Below are 19,605 nucleotides of genomic sequence, written 5' to 3'. Positions count from 1 at the left end.
GGGAGCACAGCAGGGGCATGAATGAAGGGCAGAAATCCTGCAAAACCTGCTGTCTCCATTTATTAAAGCATGGACGTTTCCTTCAGAAGATAAGAGAATAATGCAGAGCTCACCCCACTGCATGTGTGTAAGCTATGTCAAATGTGACAGCGGCAGCCAGGCCAGGTCTGTTAATCCGTTCAGCTTTCATGCAACAGTCGAATTGCCCTGCTTCTGAGACGGCTTTCCTTGATAACTAGGTTTCACTTATTTTACTTCTAAAGATTTAACCCTTTGTGATGCCAATGAAAACGAATACGACTCTCACTTTTTTACAGTTTGTTGACTTGTTTTTTATTATGAATACTTACGATGACTGAAGCCTCAGTTTGTAACTCTCTTCTGTAATCTTCTGGGGCTTTCCCATATGGCACCCTTGAGGTTTTGTTTTGTGCTGTGTCACGACAGGGCTCCCCTAAGAGTATCAGTCAGCCTCTTCTGTACCTCAAGCATGTAAACAAGTTTGAAGGCATCTCCCCAAGGATGCTCTTCATGCATCGAGAGTGCAGGCGTGATGGTGGCAGCTTAATACTCCACGGCACTAAGCCTTGGCCTGTCACTGTTCTCAGAGCTGGCCCTGATTTAAACTCTAGCATTTTTGATGGGAATGCAGCAAATTGGTAGATCTTCTTCATTTTGGATTAGGGGACTGTTTTTTTTTGTTGATGCAGTTGGAGGCAGACTGTCTCTGTTCCAGGAGGTGCGAGAGGAGACCAGTGCTGATGGAAAAGGCGCGGGGGGGAAGGGGGGGTGTTAAGAAATATTTTTGTGTCACTTTTAAATGAATACTAAAAAATGAGAGAAAAAAAACCCATAAAAAAGACTTATTATAACTCTATTAGTACAGAGATGTAATTTAAAGCCCCAGAAGGGGTGAGCTCCTCTTTGAAATCCTGCTGAGAATGCCCCTCTCCCCTGGGAGAAGGGCTGCAGCACGTCCTGTGAAGCATGTTCAAATGTAATGATCATTTTCTCAGATGCAGTGTAATGAGCCTGGTCTTTGATCTAGTCTCTTTCCAGAGTGCTGGTACAAACGGGTCTAATTGAGTCCCAATTACAGCAGACTGCCTCCGGTCCTGTGAACACATTCTATCCCCAGAGGACATTCAAGACCAAGCTGTGATTTGGCACAGTGGCACAGTACAATATCTGGGTGACTGAAGCATTTAAAATGGCCAAGTACATTAGTTCAACCGGATGCTTGCAGTTTAGGGAAGAAAACAAATGAATCAGTAAGCCCTGAAGTGGGATACAATGCACTACAATGGCATTTCACACAGCTGTGCTCCAGAGAGCTTTACACTAGTCTAAATGCTGCTTAACAAATTACTAGACAGGTACTATCACACCGAGAACTTGCAGCACCACATTTCAAATTATTCTTTTTTGTGCACGTCTTTCAGCACAAACCGGCTTTGTGATGAAAATGCATTTTATGGCAGCAGCTTTCATAACTCACCAACAGACTAGTTTTGTTAATCCCCACTGTATAGGGTGTTGATGGAGGAAGCGCTCTGTGTCGTAATAGTTATTTTAAAACCCCAATCACATCTTGTCTGCTTGCAAACAGTAGTTTTCTCAGTGGGATTTTGAGAGTGTTTCAGCAGACCCCTGTGTGTACAGTGTTGCCTTGCTTGTGAGGGAAATAAAAGTGTCAGCATTTTAGGAATAGGACGGGATTGAAAACGTCTTGGACCTTTTGCGCACACGCTCTGGACCGGAACGCTTTTTACTATTTTATTTCTCCCTGGAGTTTGCCCTGTTAATGGGATTAACAGGGCTTTTAGGCGATAAAATCATTTAAACATTTGAAACCAGGGGTAGTAATGGAATAAAAAAAAAGAAAAGCAAGCCTTGATGGGTTTCTAATACTGAAGGGTCTGCAATAAAACACAGTGCTGGAGCAGTAGCTCTCAGTGACGAAAGGGATTGCACTGCGTTGCTGTCTGCTCAAGCAGCAGGAGAAGTTAATTAGTCCACATGCTGTGTTACTCTTGTCCAACATGAGGACTTCCTGTACGGTAACCCTGAGCATGATGTCATTTCCCTGTAGAGCTGGAAACCACACTTGCAGAGGAAGAGTGTTAAATAAGTTTATTCTAATGACCTCAAAATCGCAAGGATGGGAATAACAGAAAGATAATGATTCATTTAAGCTTTAATATGCTACTTCTTCTGCTGAGCTTTCAGGAAAAGACTGACCTTTTAGGTTATGTCTTACATTAAAATGACAGGGAATGGTTTAAATTACTGCTGAGCCGTCACGCACTTTATGTAGAATGGGACTTCACAGGTCTTAGCGAGGTTTATTGGGGATCGCATTCACTATCCCAGCTTCTGAATTGCACTGGTGTGCAATAACACTTCCCTCAACGGGAATGCTGCCGTTTATCAAGAATTATTCAAAAGGTATCATTTATGTATTTATGCATTTTCAGAAGGTACTCTGAGGGGGTCACAAAACAGCATACTAAGTGACTGAGCAAACAGCAGTGGGACTCCAGCCTTTCTTAGGCCAGTGTGTGCTGTGCTTACAATCCTTTACAAATGGAAAATGTACTGAATGCAATAAACAGTTTCAGTGGGTTCCTCTCGGCAGGCTGCAAACTGCAACGATCTGATAACTCAGCTATTCTATAAAAACATTTTTTATATCTATTTCTTTCTTTTCTGTTGTCTGTTTAGACTGGCTGAGTGTATCTGCTTTAAGGTGGGGAATTCTGAGTGAATGCCTGTCAAATTCTTGGTGGATTTATTAGTTACCATTATAAAAGTCCATAAAATTCCACATCCTGGTTCCTTTTACAAAAATATGAGCTACACGTGTCAGTTCCTGTTACAGATTGCAGAACATGGGGGGGGGATTAAGCTTCCAAAATTAGCTACAAATAAATACTTACAACTCATACACAAATCGCAAATGCCTGTTTCTTTGATATAAAAAAAAGGCTATTTGAGTGTAACAGGTATGATTAATTACTTGGATTGATTCCAGTTTGCCTGAATAAGAAAGCTTTTGGCCAGCCAAGGCATAATCATATAATACTTATAATTGTGTTACGTGACAAACCATCTTAAAAATAAATAAATAAATAAATAAATAAATAAATAAATAGAGGCGTTTTTTAAAAATCGAAAATAAGCAACGTTAATCTAAATGCAATGTTATAATGCTTGGGGTTGTTGAATCTATAGTATACCTGCCAGTAGGGATTATAGTCTGTTAAATGGTGTGATCTCGAAGCTTATCAGTACCTGAGCTATTTGCGTCATGCGGTCCATGTCACAGTTTACTTATCATTTGCATAGATTGCGTTAATTTTAACAGGTTTTAACAGCGTTATACAGAGCGTGAATTGAACAGAAAATCTGAAATTATATGCTGTACGGTAATCTCTTTTAGACGTGGAAACAAATCTCAGATTGTGCGGTAATGCTATGCATCTAACAAACTGAATAGCAATTTCTTTCTTTCTTTCTTTCTTTCTTTCTTTCTTTCTTTATTCACAGAGGAGATGCCATCACTAGTTCACAGTTACTGTTTTGCAGAAATCTATTTCAGCTGCCAGAGCCCATCTATAAATTCCAGTGGCATCTATTGGATTTCTTTTGTTTGGTCCAGTTTGCTGTCACTCTCATGCAACATTGATGGTGTCACTTTAAAACAGCGCGAGTTAAAACACAGTTTTTCACAGTTCAGTATCCATCACTTTCACATAAATAAAATATAAGTGTTATAGTCAGGGGCTGAGTCCAGGTGCCTGCGATTTGTCTTTGGAAATCAGCAAAGTCAATTTATTCAATGGGCTCCCCCCTGAGATCAAGGCATTGATTGTGTTAGCCATCAAAACCACTTTGTCCCAATTTAAATGTCAAATCCCACATCTTCAGCACAGTATCACAGATCTTAAACAAGCAACAATGTTTATGTTTTGTATGGTTTAAAATGTAATATAAACACTGATTACGTGAAAAGTAGTTAAAATAAAGCATCACACTATACTTTTAACAAACATGGTCCATAATTCAATAACTAAGCAGGAAATGGGTGTAGCTAAGATATAATAGTGTGCTTTTTTAATGCTTCACATGCAGTTATAGACAGCACTGGCGTTTGTAGATGAAATGTCTCCTATCTGGCACTAACTTGCAATCTTGTCCTGCTAACTTTTGTATGTACTTGCTGTAAGGGTTCAGAGAATCAGAGTAATGTGGACTGGGGGATTGATTATCTCAATTTTAGCACCGGTTGCACACGGCAAGATGTCATTTATCTTTTTGAGCATCGTGGTGATGCGACGTACTGAATTTCATGATCCTGTTTTATGCAAACTGATGTCTTCATGCAACACTTGAAGCAACAGCTGAGCACAACATCTCATTTCCTCTGTTGGGGGACAAAAACTGGTGCATTGATACGTTAGAAAGCATGCACAGAAACAAACACAAAGATATTCAGCAAGGCGTTTATAAAATGTAATGGACGTGGAACAAACCTGGGATTCTCAGAAGAGCCCATGCTCTATAGAAGCCAAACATATAAGCTGTGGACATGAAAACAATCAAGCACACCAAGTAACAACAAGGGCAGCATAACAGTGTTTAATAACACAGAGAAATCTTTAAAACGGTAAAGAAAGTAACCTGTGTATAGAGTAAATGCAGGGGAAAGAAATCGCAAAGTACAAGCAGAGCAAAAAAAAAAAAAAGTGTAATTTCGATTTGCTAGCAGGGGTGCAAATTGCCATTAATTTCATCAATTTCAAATCCATTCATGAACGTTTAAAGTGTAAAAGCTGATTAGACACTGTAAATACAATATGTGCACAAGCAAACTCTTGGAGGCATTGTTTAGATAAGCAAACATCATAATTAATGATTTACTACCCCTGTTCATAGGTAACCTTAGCAACTTACAAGCATTCCAGGCAATATAGTATACAAAGGATGGCATTACATGTGTAAAGCAGCATTACTTTTAAATCTTAATTATATTCTGCTGCATTTTTCGATAACCAATTTGCGGGTGGGTGGGGTGGGGGGGGATTTTGAAGAGAGAGTATTTAGTTGGGGAATAAGAAACAAAATTCCTCTGGACTTTGAAGTTTGACTAAAGGGAATGTCATACTGTATGCACACATAGTGAATAATGGGTTTTGTGTAAAACAGCCCTTTTGTGTGCAACCTTTTTGCATTCATTCCAGAAAAAACATAATAATACTGTTCATACCGTTTAAGAAAAAAAACAAACAAAAAAAACATTATTCTACTAAGAGACAGAAAAGCAATTTATAAACCTCATTGGAACCACCATCTCCTGAAAGGCCTCAATTTAATGTCATATTTTACACATTGCCAGATGTACTGTCCCAGGGGTTAAGATTATTTTTGTGTAATCTTTTTACCAGCAATACTTTAGAAAGACATTTCTTTGACAGGAGCCAAGGAAGTACAGTATTTAGGATCCGTGTGTGACTGTTGCACTGTTTCTGGTGTGATGGTTGATGATTCTGGTGTTTTCTGTTTGTTTTGGTTTGTTGTTTATGTGTACATATATGTACAAGGTTATCTTGCTGGATTCTGGAAAGGTTATCTCTTTTAAAATCATATATGGGTTTCCCTGGTAGACTTCAAAACAACCAGTTTTAATGGTTGACCTATATTAACTCTTACTGGATTGATCTAAGTGTTGGAAGAAAATTACATTTATGTGATTGAATATCTATCTACTAATGATTTTACTTTAGTTATTGAATTAGATCAGCAAACTACTTTAACAATTACATACATGTGCAAGCATCTGTCTGACACACTAACAGATTGATGCACTAATATATCTGGTGTCAAAAACAGGTTTGTGTTATTTAAATGATTTATTCCAAACACTCAATAACAGACATTTATCTTGAATGATCTGTCCCTGTGGTGTAATGGACACTGGACCAGGAAAAGCTTAAAAAAAAGTTTGGTAATATAAAAATACTTTTAGCTTTAGAAGTTTTAGCTTTTTTGGAAATGTCTCTGGCTTTACTTATCAAAACTGGAACCCGTGACCCGTGAGGAATGGGGCTGTAACAAATGTCTGTTCCCAGAATGCAGTCTGTCAACAGTCCCAGCAGCCCCTCTGGGTTCTTTCTTTACACTCTCGCTGTGCCGCATAAGGAAATCAAATACTCCCTGTTGGTATGGAGATGCCAGCGGAGGTTCATTTGGAAGGAGCGGCATCTCCACTGTCCCTCCTGGCTGGAATGGTTTTGGTGTCAGTTTTCTTTAGTGCCGGGGGGCGGACAAAAGCACCCCTCTAAGGCTCTTTCTGGGAGTTTTGTTCCAACAGAACTGTTAAGAACAAAAGGTTTTATTTAACATTTGCATACTGTTTTTTTTCTTCTCTTAAAGAACTGAAATCTATTTCAATACTTCTTTTTACCACATGCCTGTTACTGTAGCTAAAGCCTCTACAGGATATTGAAGAACACCTTTGTCAAAGGGCACTGTAATAACCGTACAAAGGCTTTTTTCTGCTTCCGTATTGGGGATGGAATTGGACTTTAATACGCCCTCCCATCGGTTTAAGTCGCCCAGCTCCCATGGTGCAGCTGGCTCTCAGGATTTAAAGGTTGCCCTTAATATCATTGTTGGAGCTGAAGTCGGCCCTAATCTCCTGCAGCTCTAAAATCCCTGCACTAACCCCTCAGCTTAATTTGGCAGCAGATTGGACAACTGTTTCTGATCTGATGGGGCAGCCACGGAATGGAAAATCCCCTCCTGAACCTCACGTCTGCAGGCCACCGCTCGATCAGAATAACATATTCTTCCTGCAAACAGTATTTGCAGATGGATGGGCTTAGGAGAGCTCTGTATGTACTGTGGGTCTTTATTGTGACATATCAGTTTTAGCTGCTGCACATGAGCACTGATCAACAAAAAAAAAATAGAATCTATCACCATAAGCTGCTCTGTACGATACATTCTACGTTCGATTATTCCCCTGCTGTAATGATTTTCATCCGAGTGTTTATGGAGTATTTTGATGCCAAGGTTTTAATGTGTCCGGAAAAAAAAAAAAAAAGCATTTGGCAGGCCTTTTATATGCAGCTGAAAAGCTTGTAAATTTGATCCACTGTGTCTTTGCATCCCACATCTTTTTCATTTCATTTATTTATTTATGTATTTATTTTAATTTTGAGTTTAGCAAGTGGCCATCTTTTTTGTTTTTGCAAGTTGCATTCCTGTGGGATGGATTTACAGCTTGAGTCCCGTCTAGACAAAAATACTAATAACGAATGGGTTCAAAGACTTTGTTTGGCCCACCAGAGTACCTTTTTATGGGTGCTTTGTGCACTTTCCACACACAGTGACCCCAGTGGGTGTCAGTCGCTATATTTAGTTAAATTGCCTGGTTTTTGCAAGTGGCACAGAAACAACATCAGGAGCGAATGGAGAACATGCGATTCAGAGAGACACAAATACAAACAACAAATTAGTAGAACAACGATCTGTTACATGAATACGAATTAGTGAATGCAAACAATTTGAAAATATGCAATTGTGTAATTGTTAAAAAAGAAAAAGCCTCCTGCGTTTGGCCTGTACCTGTTGTCGGGGCTTCTCCGAAAGTTTAGCCCAGAGGACAGAACTCCCACTCAGTCAGCATAGCCTTGTCTCTCAGCACCTCAGGTACTTCGCACAGCATTTGTTTAATGGTGTTTGCTTTGTAGCTGTCAAAACTGTTTGCCTGGCCGTTCAGGTGGATAGGTCACAAAAGGACTTGTTGCCACTAAACTGGAATGCTATGTTTATGTTCAGACAGTTTGACAATGAATGTTCTTTGACAGAAGTGGCCCAGCCGTACTGCAGCGCTCTATGGATTACTTTTTTTTTTTCACATCAAAGCCCTCTGGGGGAAAAAAAAAGTGTATTCTGGAATTTCAAAAGCATCCTATCAAAAACACATCAGTGTTGGGTTTTAAAAGTGTTAGCTTAGACATGGGGGTTACATTTTTTGATGTCCGACATCAATGGCTGAGGATAATTGCAGAAGTTTGAAGTCGGGAAATCTGTAAAAGTACACATTGGCTTTGAGACTTTTTATTATCAGATAAATTGAAATTTCAAAAAGGATTTGATAGCTAGCTCGCTGTTGTGTGCCTATGCAACTTGTTCACAGGAGTTTGCCAAGCCCTTTATACTAATGATCTTTATTTAAAATAAATGGTTGGTCACCAATGGATTCAACTTAATTAAACAGGAAAATGCAACACAGGTGTGTATTTCAGCCTTTGCATGTAACACACGGGATGAGTGTTATGGACCGTGTTTTCAAACTGTCAGAATTGTGCTATTATGCTGTGTTTCTCTTAGATCAATGGAGCTATTCATTATGTTAGACTACATTTCAAACAAGAATGTTTCTATTATTTCAAATTATTGTGATACCTGCTGTAGAACAGAAAGTTACATGCAAAAATCCACATCTATGCTGTGCACTGGACACACAGAGAATCCTATGTATAGATAACACTGTTTCTTGTTTTACACACACTCACACTCACATATTGCCCTTTCAATGTAATTTCAGCATCTTCCCAACACGTTCACATTTGTTTTATTGGGTTGTTAGTAGGATAATAAACTTTAAAACTGCGTTATTGACTTTTGCAGGCCAAATCGATGAAAACAGGAGTTACGGTGATAGGGGAAAAATAAACATAATCAGCAAAGCTGTGAAAACCAATGTGATTGTGGCCGTCAATTACCTCTTTAAGTGTGGAATTTAAATTAATATGTGCGGAGCTCAACGTGAAGCACATATTTATCACAAAGTACATCAGTGCAAGTGATAAAAGCTGCTGGTCTTTGCGGTTTGCGGTTTATGTTTTTCACCTGCTATCCGTGTGGTCCCCAGCATTCACAGTATTTAAGAATTCACTGCTGATCACCTGAGGAGGATTAGCGATGTCCTGGGTTTGAAGTGCAGAGCGGTACAGTAATCCAGATATTAATCATTTTAAGAGAGAGGGAGAACAGAATTCACCTTGCAGGAAACCCTTTCCTTTCAAAGCTGACTTTGACATTTAAAGATGTGTCTCCAAATTTCACAGAAAAACTGCAATAAAAAAATACATGCCTGTCTCGAGACACTTCTGTTTCAAAGGTGAAAACGGTGTGTCTTAGATACAGTAGAAAAAAAAAATACTCTATCCATAATTCATATCATATTCACAGAGATGCCTTTTATTTTTCTCTGCTTGCTAGATGTAAACAGAATGAGACGAACTTGATCTGAAATCAATACATTCATTTGGGTATTTGAGAGATTCATATTTCCATTAAGCATGCAAATTAGAAGAAACCACAGGAAATTATGTCAGCAGATAGTTTTACGTTTATTTTAATTTTTTTTTTTCAATAGCCAAGAAGACCGAATCGTGGTGTCATTATCTAAGTATGTGCTCTGGACTAAGAACGCAGGCTGCAGCTTCACGCAGGGTGGGTCCACTGAGTAGAAAACAAACCCACAGCCTGGAGTCAACATGTTTGCAGATTCAGATTAACTGCTCTATAAATGCACGTATTTAAAGCATTTGGGGAAAATGAATTGTTTGACTTACTGTCATATATTTAAAAAAATTCATGCATTATGCGAAAAGGGACAAGCCACAAATTGTAATTCAAGACATGGTAATAACAACGATCTGCCTGTATATACGTGCATTTCTAAGAGGGCTAGGGTGGAAGCGCACGCTACTTTACGCGCATTTACAGACTCTGCATTATATTGGGGAGCTATACTTGCTTGTTGAGGTCGGCAAAGGCTTTTACAGGGCGTCGTTTTCAGTAGTTTGAGGCCTAACAAGCTGTTAAGTGAGTGTCTGAACTTTTACAAGAGCTCCACATTTCCTTCAATGTAGCAGCGTGCCAGGGGTAATACAAGAGGATTTAAAGTGGTGGGGTGAAGCGGGCCACGGTGGAAAAGAGCTTGAGGGTCCACCAGATCGAAATGGAAACAAGACTACTAAGCTTCCATTCATTGTGGGCTGTGTTATAGGTAATTACAGAGAGTGATAAAGGGGGTAGTTTGCCTTAAGGGATGCTACTGTACTTAGCCAAAAGCCATCATTAACAGAAAAGAGTTAAAAGCCAAGTGTATTTGATTTTCTGACACCTGATAATGCCGCCTGAGTTGTACAAACAGCCCTTCCACACAGTGCTCTGGGCCCTGGGGCCACATTGCAGTGGTATTGGTCAAAGGGGAGAATTAACAGGCCAACCAACAGCAGATGGGGATGAAATGCTAGGACATAAAACAATCCCCTTGGAAGTATTCTTTATCAAACAACAAAGAAGATATTTTACGCACCCCAGGGAATAAGCGAAAAGCTGCTGGAATCACACTCTGCTCAAGTTGTGTGTGCATTTTATAACATGCAGATATATGCAATTGGAAGACAAAGAAGTGTCGTACAATGTTAAGAATACTTGCAAGCTGTTAAATTAAATTAACGAGTTCAGAAAAAGCGATTTAATAAGTTATTTTTGTATTTATGCCATTGGTATTCATATGCGCTAGCAGTGGAGTCCCCCTTGTCACAAGAGCAATATCAAGACCCTTAACAGCCTGTCCTTATGACGAGGGATCCCGGAGTCCTGCTGTTTTTCCAGGTGAAAAAAGGAACTCAGTGTTGCTCAGGCTCAGGCTCACAGCAGACCGGGTATCTCGGAGCCTCTGCCCTTGTTGTTTTTGACACAGGATCTTCTTTATATTTTGTGCACGGCCGGTGACAGCAGGTGTGGAGAGATGGGATGCTGCTGACTTCTCCCTTGGACTTTCTTCATATCCTGTGTCAAAGACGACTGCTGGTTCAAAGCTGGCCTTTGTGGGTCTTCACAGAAATGTCTTAGCCTTTAGGGGCATGGTGAGGGTGGGGGTGGATGGGACAAGAATTCTCCACTTGACAGAACTGTGCAGATGATGACCAGTTTGACAGGTTGACTTCAATGTAATATAATTTAATTTATTTTACCCTTGAAGATAAAAATAAAGAAAGGATTGCCGTTTCAAGTATGTCCAATGCCAAAAACAAACAAAAATAATGTGCTGAGGTAGAGGGGGCTATTTGAGAGTTTGGGGTTGGCAAGCCTCCATTACTGTTTTTTTATTTTCAAGTGGGATCCCAAACGCCTGAAAAGCAGACTTCCAAATGAGATGTGAAATGAGTCCGATTTGTAATGTGGCAATGCGGGGAGGCACGACGTGATAGATTTGTGAATTTATTTTGTATTTCTTATTAACAGACTGCACTGGCAGAGTCAATGATGTCTAATAAATGAAAGCAATGCAACACAAGGCTCCTCAGTCTCCTTCGTGCCCACAGAGGTCTGATTCAATAGAGTCATCTTGAATCGTCCTGCTGCTTTCTAGTACCGTGCCACATTCACTGTTTGCATGGCAGCTCGGCCGAAGATTGGCACCTTTCCCAGAACGATGCATCTTAATAGTGGTGACATCACCCGGGCAGCAGACCCACTCCCACTCAACACCCGCCTCCCTGCTAATAGACCGTAAGGGTCCATTCGACAAACTAAAACATGATTTGTTCTTCGGGTAATTGCTCTTGGCTATTGATTTTTACTTTTTCCTTCTGCAGCTGCCGCCATAGTGATTGAAAACGATTTGCTTTTATTCATGTTTCTTCCCCTAGGTAGCTTTGCAAGAAGAAGTGGCAATAATAGAGTATACAGGGTTTAAAATTACAAAGAAATAAAAAGAAATGCGATATATATTGGGGAGGCAGCACATGACCACTGTATTACATATTTAGCTTTTATTGCTTCGTCAAACCAGCGAAGGAGAATCTGTCTCTTTTACTTTCACCCTGCATTTGGGTACTGCAGGTAGTTGTTTTGTTTCTTGGAATTAAATAACTTGGGGATAAAAGGCAGCCACCTTGGTCTGTGCAAGGAAGTGTAACCCTAAAATAGGAGTCCAACAAGTGACTCCACCTTGGGAGTTGATTGCGTGGTAAAATGTGTTCATTCTTAACCATGCATGCCACTTTACTGGTTCATTAAGCATGTGAGTGGGGAGCCCCACAGAACCTGTCCTTCCAGGTCAGTCCTGCTATGAGGGATGAGCTCTTTGCAAAGTGTTTGTTTAGTGCTGATGTGTTGCAACCTACACCATGTGTTTTGCACCTGGTACAGCTTCTCAGCACTGGCTGCTAGGCTCTTGGTATTGCAGCCGGACAGTTTCATTATCATACTATGTTAGGCGACTAATAACATGCTTTTCCAAGGAGGATACCAACATTCCTCCTCATCCCCGATGTTTATTTTACTCCCTGATGTAAGCGGAGGAAGTGCCTGTTCCAGTAGCTTCCTGTTTCCAAAACACAGCAGACATCTTTCACGATGCAGTGCGAGCGAGCGTGGAAACGACAGTTTGATCCGAATCCAAAGTAACTCATTTGAATAGAAACCACACCAGAAAAAATGTTTTGGTTAGCAGTCCATGTGGCAGACATAGCGTCTGCTGTTTGACGAATTTTCATCCGCTTACAGTACAAATCTGCTTCACTTAATCAACTTCAGGTGGAGCTTTACTAAACTTTCTGTTCTTTGTGATGGGAGGGTGGATAAGGATGCCTATCTGGGATTGCCATGGTTTGCAGATAGTGGATAACATTGGGTGCCAGTGTTATGCTGTATCTGATCTTCCTAGGGTGGTATAAACAGGATACAGAACATTGTTGTTAGATGAAATAGCATGCCACAGTGCAATGTCCCATAATTAAACATGTCAAGGAAAAAGGCAAGAGCTTCAGGGATATGCTTGAAGTGTTTTTTTTTTGTTGTTTTTTCTTTTTAAGCTAGCGGCCTTAATAAACCTGAAAATCAAGAATAATTGCTTGTGGATCGAAATTCCCATGTCTCTTCTTGTCTTTTGTAAAACATGCTTTTTTTCTTCAAAGACCAGTTTCAGTGATAATGCCCTTGAAAATGGCAATAAATGAACTAGTTTGATTAAAGAATACTTGGGGAGTGGGGATTGGGGGGCGGGGGGGTCGCATAGAAAGAGTAAAGTTGGGTTAACAAGCAAACAATTCTACTCAAGGCACTTGCGTTATCCCTGGATGTGCACGGAGAGTTTTATTCTCATGGCTCCCAGCCTTTGTGCAGTGGCTTGGCTTAAAGAGAGAGCTTTGATTCTCATGGAGTACAATCTAATTAGGTGACCACTTTCCTAAATGAGAACTCAGCTGCAACAACTTAATGGGGGGAGGGGGCTGGATAAGTTAATAAGACTGTGTGCATGGTTCAGATAGAGACTGGGAAAGCAGTGGGGTTTGAGGTGGGGGGGGATACTGATAGTTTGAAAATAGCTTGTGCTCTTTTCAAACTATCAGTATCAAACCCCACCGCTGTCACAATATCGATCTGTGGTCTTGATATTTCAGTTTACTAACACGGGAACACTATTTCATTACAGCTACATCCAATGGGACAGCAGAAGGACTGGAGAACAGAGAAGGCGGAGTCTGCAACACTCGCTCAATGAAGATTATCATGAAAGTTGGGCAAGGTAAGCCACTCTATTGATATAGTAATAATAGACAAACCTCTAGGGTTGGATTGTTTTTGTTGCTTGTATAGTAAAATCCAATTTTATGGTAGCCATATATCATTTTCATAAAGTAATACCTGTGAACAGACATATACAGCTACATGGTAAAAGCTTTCCATTACTGCAGGTGCTTGCAATATTTAAAAGCCGCTGACTGGGGCTGGAAGTGTTGCAGATAAGTGGGACAGCCGTGGCTTCACTTGAACCGATTGTTCATAATCTAAATTGCTCCTGGCCATGGGATTTATAGTGGATACTCGGCAGCCAATAGTAGGATATGGAAAATGGCCCACTGGATGACATCATAGCTCATAAAATATTTCAGACATTACTTTGTATTCTATTTATAAGCACCCACAGTAAAAGCTTTGGATTTCATTTTTTAATTGTATATGAGTAGGGAAGTGTCCTTCAAGGTAAAGGTAGGGATCCAACATTTTATTTAAGTTTCTGTGTTTTTTTTTTTTATGATTCACCAGACAGATGGGACCCGTCTGTTTCATATTACAAAAAAAGAAACAGAAATAGACAGCACTTCTGTTAACAGAGCAGACCCCCCAGCACCGTTACCTCACACACACACTCTTCATGCTGGAGTGTTGGGAGACAGAGCAGGTCCAGGCTTCACTTTAAATTACACAACCCCTCATTCAGCATTCTCTCATCTCTGATTGCCAAGCAGGCCTGTAGTGGTGCTTGGAAGCAGGGGATATTACCAAGAGCTGCTATTGAAGTCAATAGAAATCTGTAGGGCGGAGAGAGGAGGGGGTGTTTGTGTGCTAATCCTTGACTATATCCCTCATCATTGTCATCCGGCAGGAAATAAATGATATGGAAACGGCACTCAGGAGGCTGATATAATGTGCTGTCTCTGATCGCAAAGAAACAAAAGCTTCAGTTGTAAAATTTCTATCTATTTAGAACTGTTCAGAACAGACTCCAGAGCCAGGCTGACACATTTGTGTATGTTGTGTGGATGAGATATGGAGGGGTTGCGATATCGGACTGTATGTAGGAATATGATGATTCCATCGACTGCCAGAAGTGCTGGGAATCAGACTCATCCTAACAGACGGCCCTCCCTAATCCCAGAGAGGATTCTGTAGATCAGAGTCACGCTAGCATCCTGCCTTCACAATCTAGCTGCGCACACGCATTCTCAAGGATGGCCCAAACAGAAACCAAAAGGCTTTAAATTGCACACCTGGTCTGACCGGAGAGCAGAACAGCAGATAACATTGTCAGTTATCTGAAAGCGGCTGATAACCCCGGACCTCTTCGTTTATTCAGATATGAAAGCCGGGTAATTATTAGCCCGGGTTGTCTGTCCCGCTCCAACGAGTGTAAATACAAGTGAGTGACAAAATGTTTGTTTTAAAAATAATTCTCAGAGTATTTCTTTGTGCTGGGAAAATGACGTAACATGCAGGCAGTGTCGTGGCAAACTGATAAAGGTTCCATATCTCCTTTTGATCTCCAACCATGTCAAAAACAATGCTGACCTCAGTCCTTTAAAGACCAAGTGAGATTGCCAGTTGATGCTTTTAGATGTCGCTGCTTTGTTATGTAAGGAGATGAATGACAAACAGCAAATCTGCTGATATGGAAAACCTTCATAGATATTTTAAAATGTTATGTTTCGGGTGCTGTACAGTGATTAGAAATGCTAGCGTTTGGTAGCACAGGCTGCTGATTGATTAAACCAACAGAAAAGTTGTGTTTTTATATTGGTTACCACAGCAGTCGCATTTCTTGTTTAGCAACCATCCCACAAAAAAAAAATAATAATAATTACCCTCAAAATTAAAACAAGCAGATTGAACCAGTAGTAAAATTAGGTCATTTAACAAATAAATAGAAACACTGCAAAAGGCTGATTACTTCAGTATGTCAAGCAAAACAACTGTTTTGTTAACAAAAGCGCCACATTTACTAACAAATGGTTGTTTGGTTAGCTTTTAAAGTTTTTTTTTGTTCCAAAGCTTTCAAAATAACATTGAGCCTTGTAGCCCTGCAGATGTTCAGGGACACTGGACTAAAGAATTGTGTCTTTCACTCAAACAGTCTGTGAGGTAGCTATCCTGTGTAAACTAACATCAAAAATACAAAACTGATCATTGCTGTATTAGCCTCTTAGTATTGGACTTTCAAATTAACTTTGTAAATATGCCTAAAACAGTTAATACCCTGGACATACATATATATATATATATATATATAGATAGATAGATATTGCCCCCTCTTTAATGAAAACTGTCTGGTCTTTACTTTCAAGTACCTTCCTTGGAGAAAGCATATCTCTTATATATAGAGACAAACCTGCATGGAAAATGTGTATATCGTATTGGAATGTGCCGTGTGTTCTTCCCATTGCGATATATATAGATAGTATATTTGCTGTAATTACACACCGTTATCAGCACCTGGTTGAGACTTGGCTGTAACCATTGCTCTGTGAAAAGCTTAACATCAGTTTGTATAGTTTTAGCTTTCTTTAGAAGTTCAGGCCTTTTCCTGTCGCAGACAGTACATGCTGTGCCTTGCACAATGAGTACTTTGCTTTGTGGATTCGTGCAGTCAGACTGGAGAAGATATGTTTGTGGCAGCACTTATTCAGCCAAGTTCAAATACTTATATCCTTTTAATGTTTCCAACTCATTATGTAGCGTTTTTGGCCTTCCATTTCCCGTCATTATCCGAGAACAAACATTAAAAATCTAAGAAAACAAAAATTACATTGTTTTTTTCGGGAGCAAACTTTATTTCAGCTCTCCGCAAACAAAATTATAAAGAAAAAACAGCCATGCTGGTGCGCATGGGTGCAGTATGTGTTGCTGTCCCTAGCACACAGTCCTTCATGTGTTTGAATACATTGCTACTGTGGTGCTTTGAGATGAAAATCCCTTGGTGCGGCGAAATTCTTGACGTTAGTTAGACAACAAGGCATTCAATTAAAGAATATCCTGCAGTATGTGCTCTTAAATGTCATGCACGGAATGGAGTGTACAGGGAAATCCATACTCAGCACATTATATTCAAGATTCGCTTCCTTTTTGTATGGCACACAAACCCAATAAAGCCCTGAACATTGACTTAGAAGGTCCTCCAGAGAAATAGAACAGTAAAATATGCCTACGTTAACTATGCATGATTTTATTGCATTTCTTTTCTGATGTCATAAATGGCTCCTTCAAAACCTGACTACAATACCTCAGTGTGTCTTATCATAACAAATTTGAATAATGTGACAGGTAGGAACAAAGCGAGGTGAAGAGCAATTCTCCACCTTGCATGTATTACTGTCTGTATTGCATTGCGTTTGTTTATACCATTGTGTGAAGAAAGCATTTAAGATCGCAATGCAAACATCTATTGAACTTATAATATGCCTATACTTGCTAAAACTGTTCTTATATCAACTGTATTAAGTAAAGTGTACCTCCAGAGGGTTATGTATGAATGAAGAGACTTAAAGTACAATATAGTGTGTGGTTAAAACTCCTCACACAAGATTATAGTATTTAAACACCCATTTCACACATTCTTCTTGAGATTCGGTTTATCCCTTTAAAACCTTAAACTGCTATTAAGAGGCAAGTGCTGCCGTCAGGTTTTGCTCCAGAAACGTGGTTGCTACCGAGATTTCATTTAACGTTTTCTGATGGTAATTAACGTTTTCGTTGAGACAGCAGAATCGAGATTAAACCTGTTTTTTTGTTTTGTTCTAACTTTCCAGATCCAAACACAGTGGTACCAGAACCGCCAGTAACAGTAAAGCCCATCAAAGAGATTGACAACTCGATAAAGGCTATCACCACAAGCCCAGCCAGGAAAAACAGGCCGGATGAAGATCAAGGCAGTGCAGGTAAGAAACCTATCTGAACACAGGCCAAGGAGCAGCTGAAGCACTTCTTGTTCTTGGCTCATTCATTTGGGCGTCGCTCTGTGGACTGGAAGCAGCTTTACAGTTTCATTTTACAATTGAATTTTGAAATTGAAAGACCAGGTGTATTGATGCTGCCATCCCTCTTACTGGCTGGTTTCTACTCCACTGTGATTGGGTCCCTGGAAATCGCAGGTCTGTTGACAAGGAATGAGTTTGTTACTGGAATTCGTAGTTTTTAAAAGAGTTTCGAATGTAGGAATTGGTTTGTTTGTATGTATGCGTTCAGCGATTTTAATAATGCCTCACTTTTAAAAGTAGCTAAGTAATAGAACTGTAGATAAAAGTGCTTTTGAAAAAGTAGTAAAAATAAATAAATAAATAAATAAATAAAGCATTCTTACACCAATGAAATGTTTATTATTATACTGCAGAGTTATACATGACCAGAACTGAGTTGTGAAATATATATATATATATATATATATATATATATATATATATATATATATATATATATATCTATATATATATATATCTATATCACAACTCAAGTTGTATATAACTTGTGGTGGTAAAAAAACGAAGTGTCAGTCAAGGTTTTAATTATTCCGAATGCTAATGCAGATTGATGTGGTGCTCAAGGGTGGTAATGAAAAATGTAAATTGTAACTGAGATACAGTGATAGCGCAGTGAATATGTTTGTCAGAGCCTATTAAAACCAGTCAGTGGGGCTGCAAGGAAAAGAGGGATTTCAAGCATTACCATATTGGGTATATTCATTTGTATTTATTTTGCTCAGGTTTCAACCACCAGGGAACTTTTTTTTTTTTGTCAAGTTAAGCAGAAAAGTGTCAGAGTTTATAAAGTTTTTAAAAGTCATTTTTTCCTCCGAGTCCGTCGCCTGCTGAGGGAGAAAATAAAATCAGATGTGCAAGAAGTGAATTCTGTCCTTGGCTGAGGCCATGCCAAGACTCCCATGGAGTCTTTTCCTTTAAACATAGAAAAAAAAACTCTGCTTTATGCTTCATCCGTTTGTTTTATTTCCTTTATATATATATTTATTTTTGTTTGTTTTAATGTAGTGCTGTGCCGTAAGCACCTGTAAGGCAGGTTGCTAAATCATCTCATCGCGGAACTCACCCCTGTGTGCAATGTAACCTTTGCTTTGGAAACAAAACCACTACTGTATCTCACAGCTCCAGAGTTTATTTAAAACTCATCACGTGATAAATCTTTAGAGCTTAACGTAAAAGTCACCAAAAAGTGAGCCCTGCACTTCAAAGGCAGCGGGAGCAGGGAGATTAAAAAGCACCCCAGCAGTGGTGTGTTTAAGCACCACATCGTGAAACCTGAACACACTTTCCCAAAGCAATTCCAAAAGCATTCTTTAAATCGTCTGGCTTGTTTCTACAAGTAAAACATAAATTAATCAAGATTTCTACAGAGAGTTGGCAGGCTTCAATGCATTCAACAAGAATTCCAATTTACACTACAGAAATCAATACAAAAAAAATCTGTTGTGAGAAAGATACACATATCTTATATATCTTTTACTTCTCTATTCTTTGTATATATACTGGCGTTCTCTGTTTAATTCCAATGTTGATGTCCTCTGTTTACTCCCGCAGAGGAGTGCTTTATAGCTCATCCTTTTGTCATTAATCAGAGACCTTGCAGCCCTTATTACAGGGGGATTGCATTGGTCAGGAAGCAGTGTCATTGCATTCACAGTGAGAGGGGATAAAGTGAAATAGAAATAGTAAGAAAAGCTGGAATTGAAAGTGAGCCACGCAGGAAATGGGCCTCTCAGCCTAATTGGAATCAGTCTTTAGTCTCTACATCTAATGAGAGACTAGCGCTTTTTACCATGACCAGCATACAATATAATTTAAAGCCAGTTTCATTCCATGCTCTATACATAGCTCTGCATCATATACATATACATAACGAAATGTACATACCGTGTATTCCATGCTCATAGGAGTATTGAGGAAAGTTTCAACACACAGGGACAAACTGTATAAAAAAACAACTTCTATTTGCAAGCCCCACAAT

General features: G+C 39.5%; 1 protein-coding gene across 1 annotated transcript in view; it reads left to right on the top strand.

The window, feature by feature from the left end:
* LOC131701655 (ephrin-B1-like) overlaps positions 1 to 19,605 on the top strand; it is a 65,296-nt gene that overhangs the window by 41,061 nt on the left and 4,630 nt on the right. The window contains exons 3-4 of the mRNA XM_059000786.1: positions 13,529 to 13,621; positions 17,400 to 17,528. Of these exons, the coding sequence (XP_058856769.1) occupies positions 13,529 to 13,621; positions 17,400 to 17,528 (222 nt within the window). The remainder of the gene's footprint in view (positions 1 to 13,528; positions 13,622 to 17,399; positions 17,529 to 19,605) is intronic.

The sequence above is a fragment of the Acipenser ruthenus genome, chromosome 26, assembly GCF_902713425.1.
Source record: "Acipenser ruthenus chromosome 26, fAciRut3.2 maternal haplotype, whole genome shotgun sequence".
NCBI lineage: Eukaryota > Metazoa > Chordata > Actinopteri > Acipenseriformes > Acipenseridae > Acipenser > Acipenser ruthenus.
This window is presented reverse-complemented; position numbering and strand designations above follow the sequence as displayed.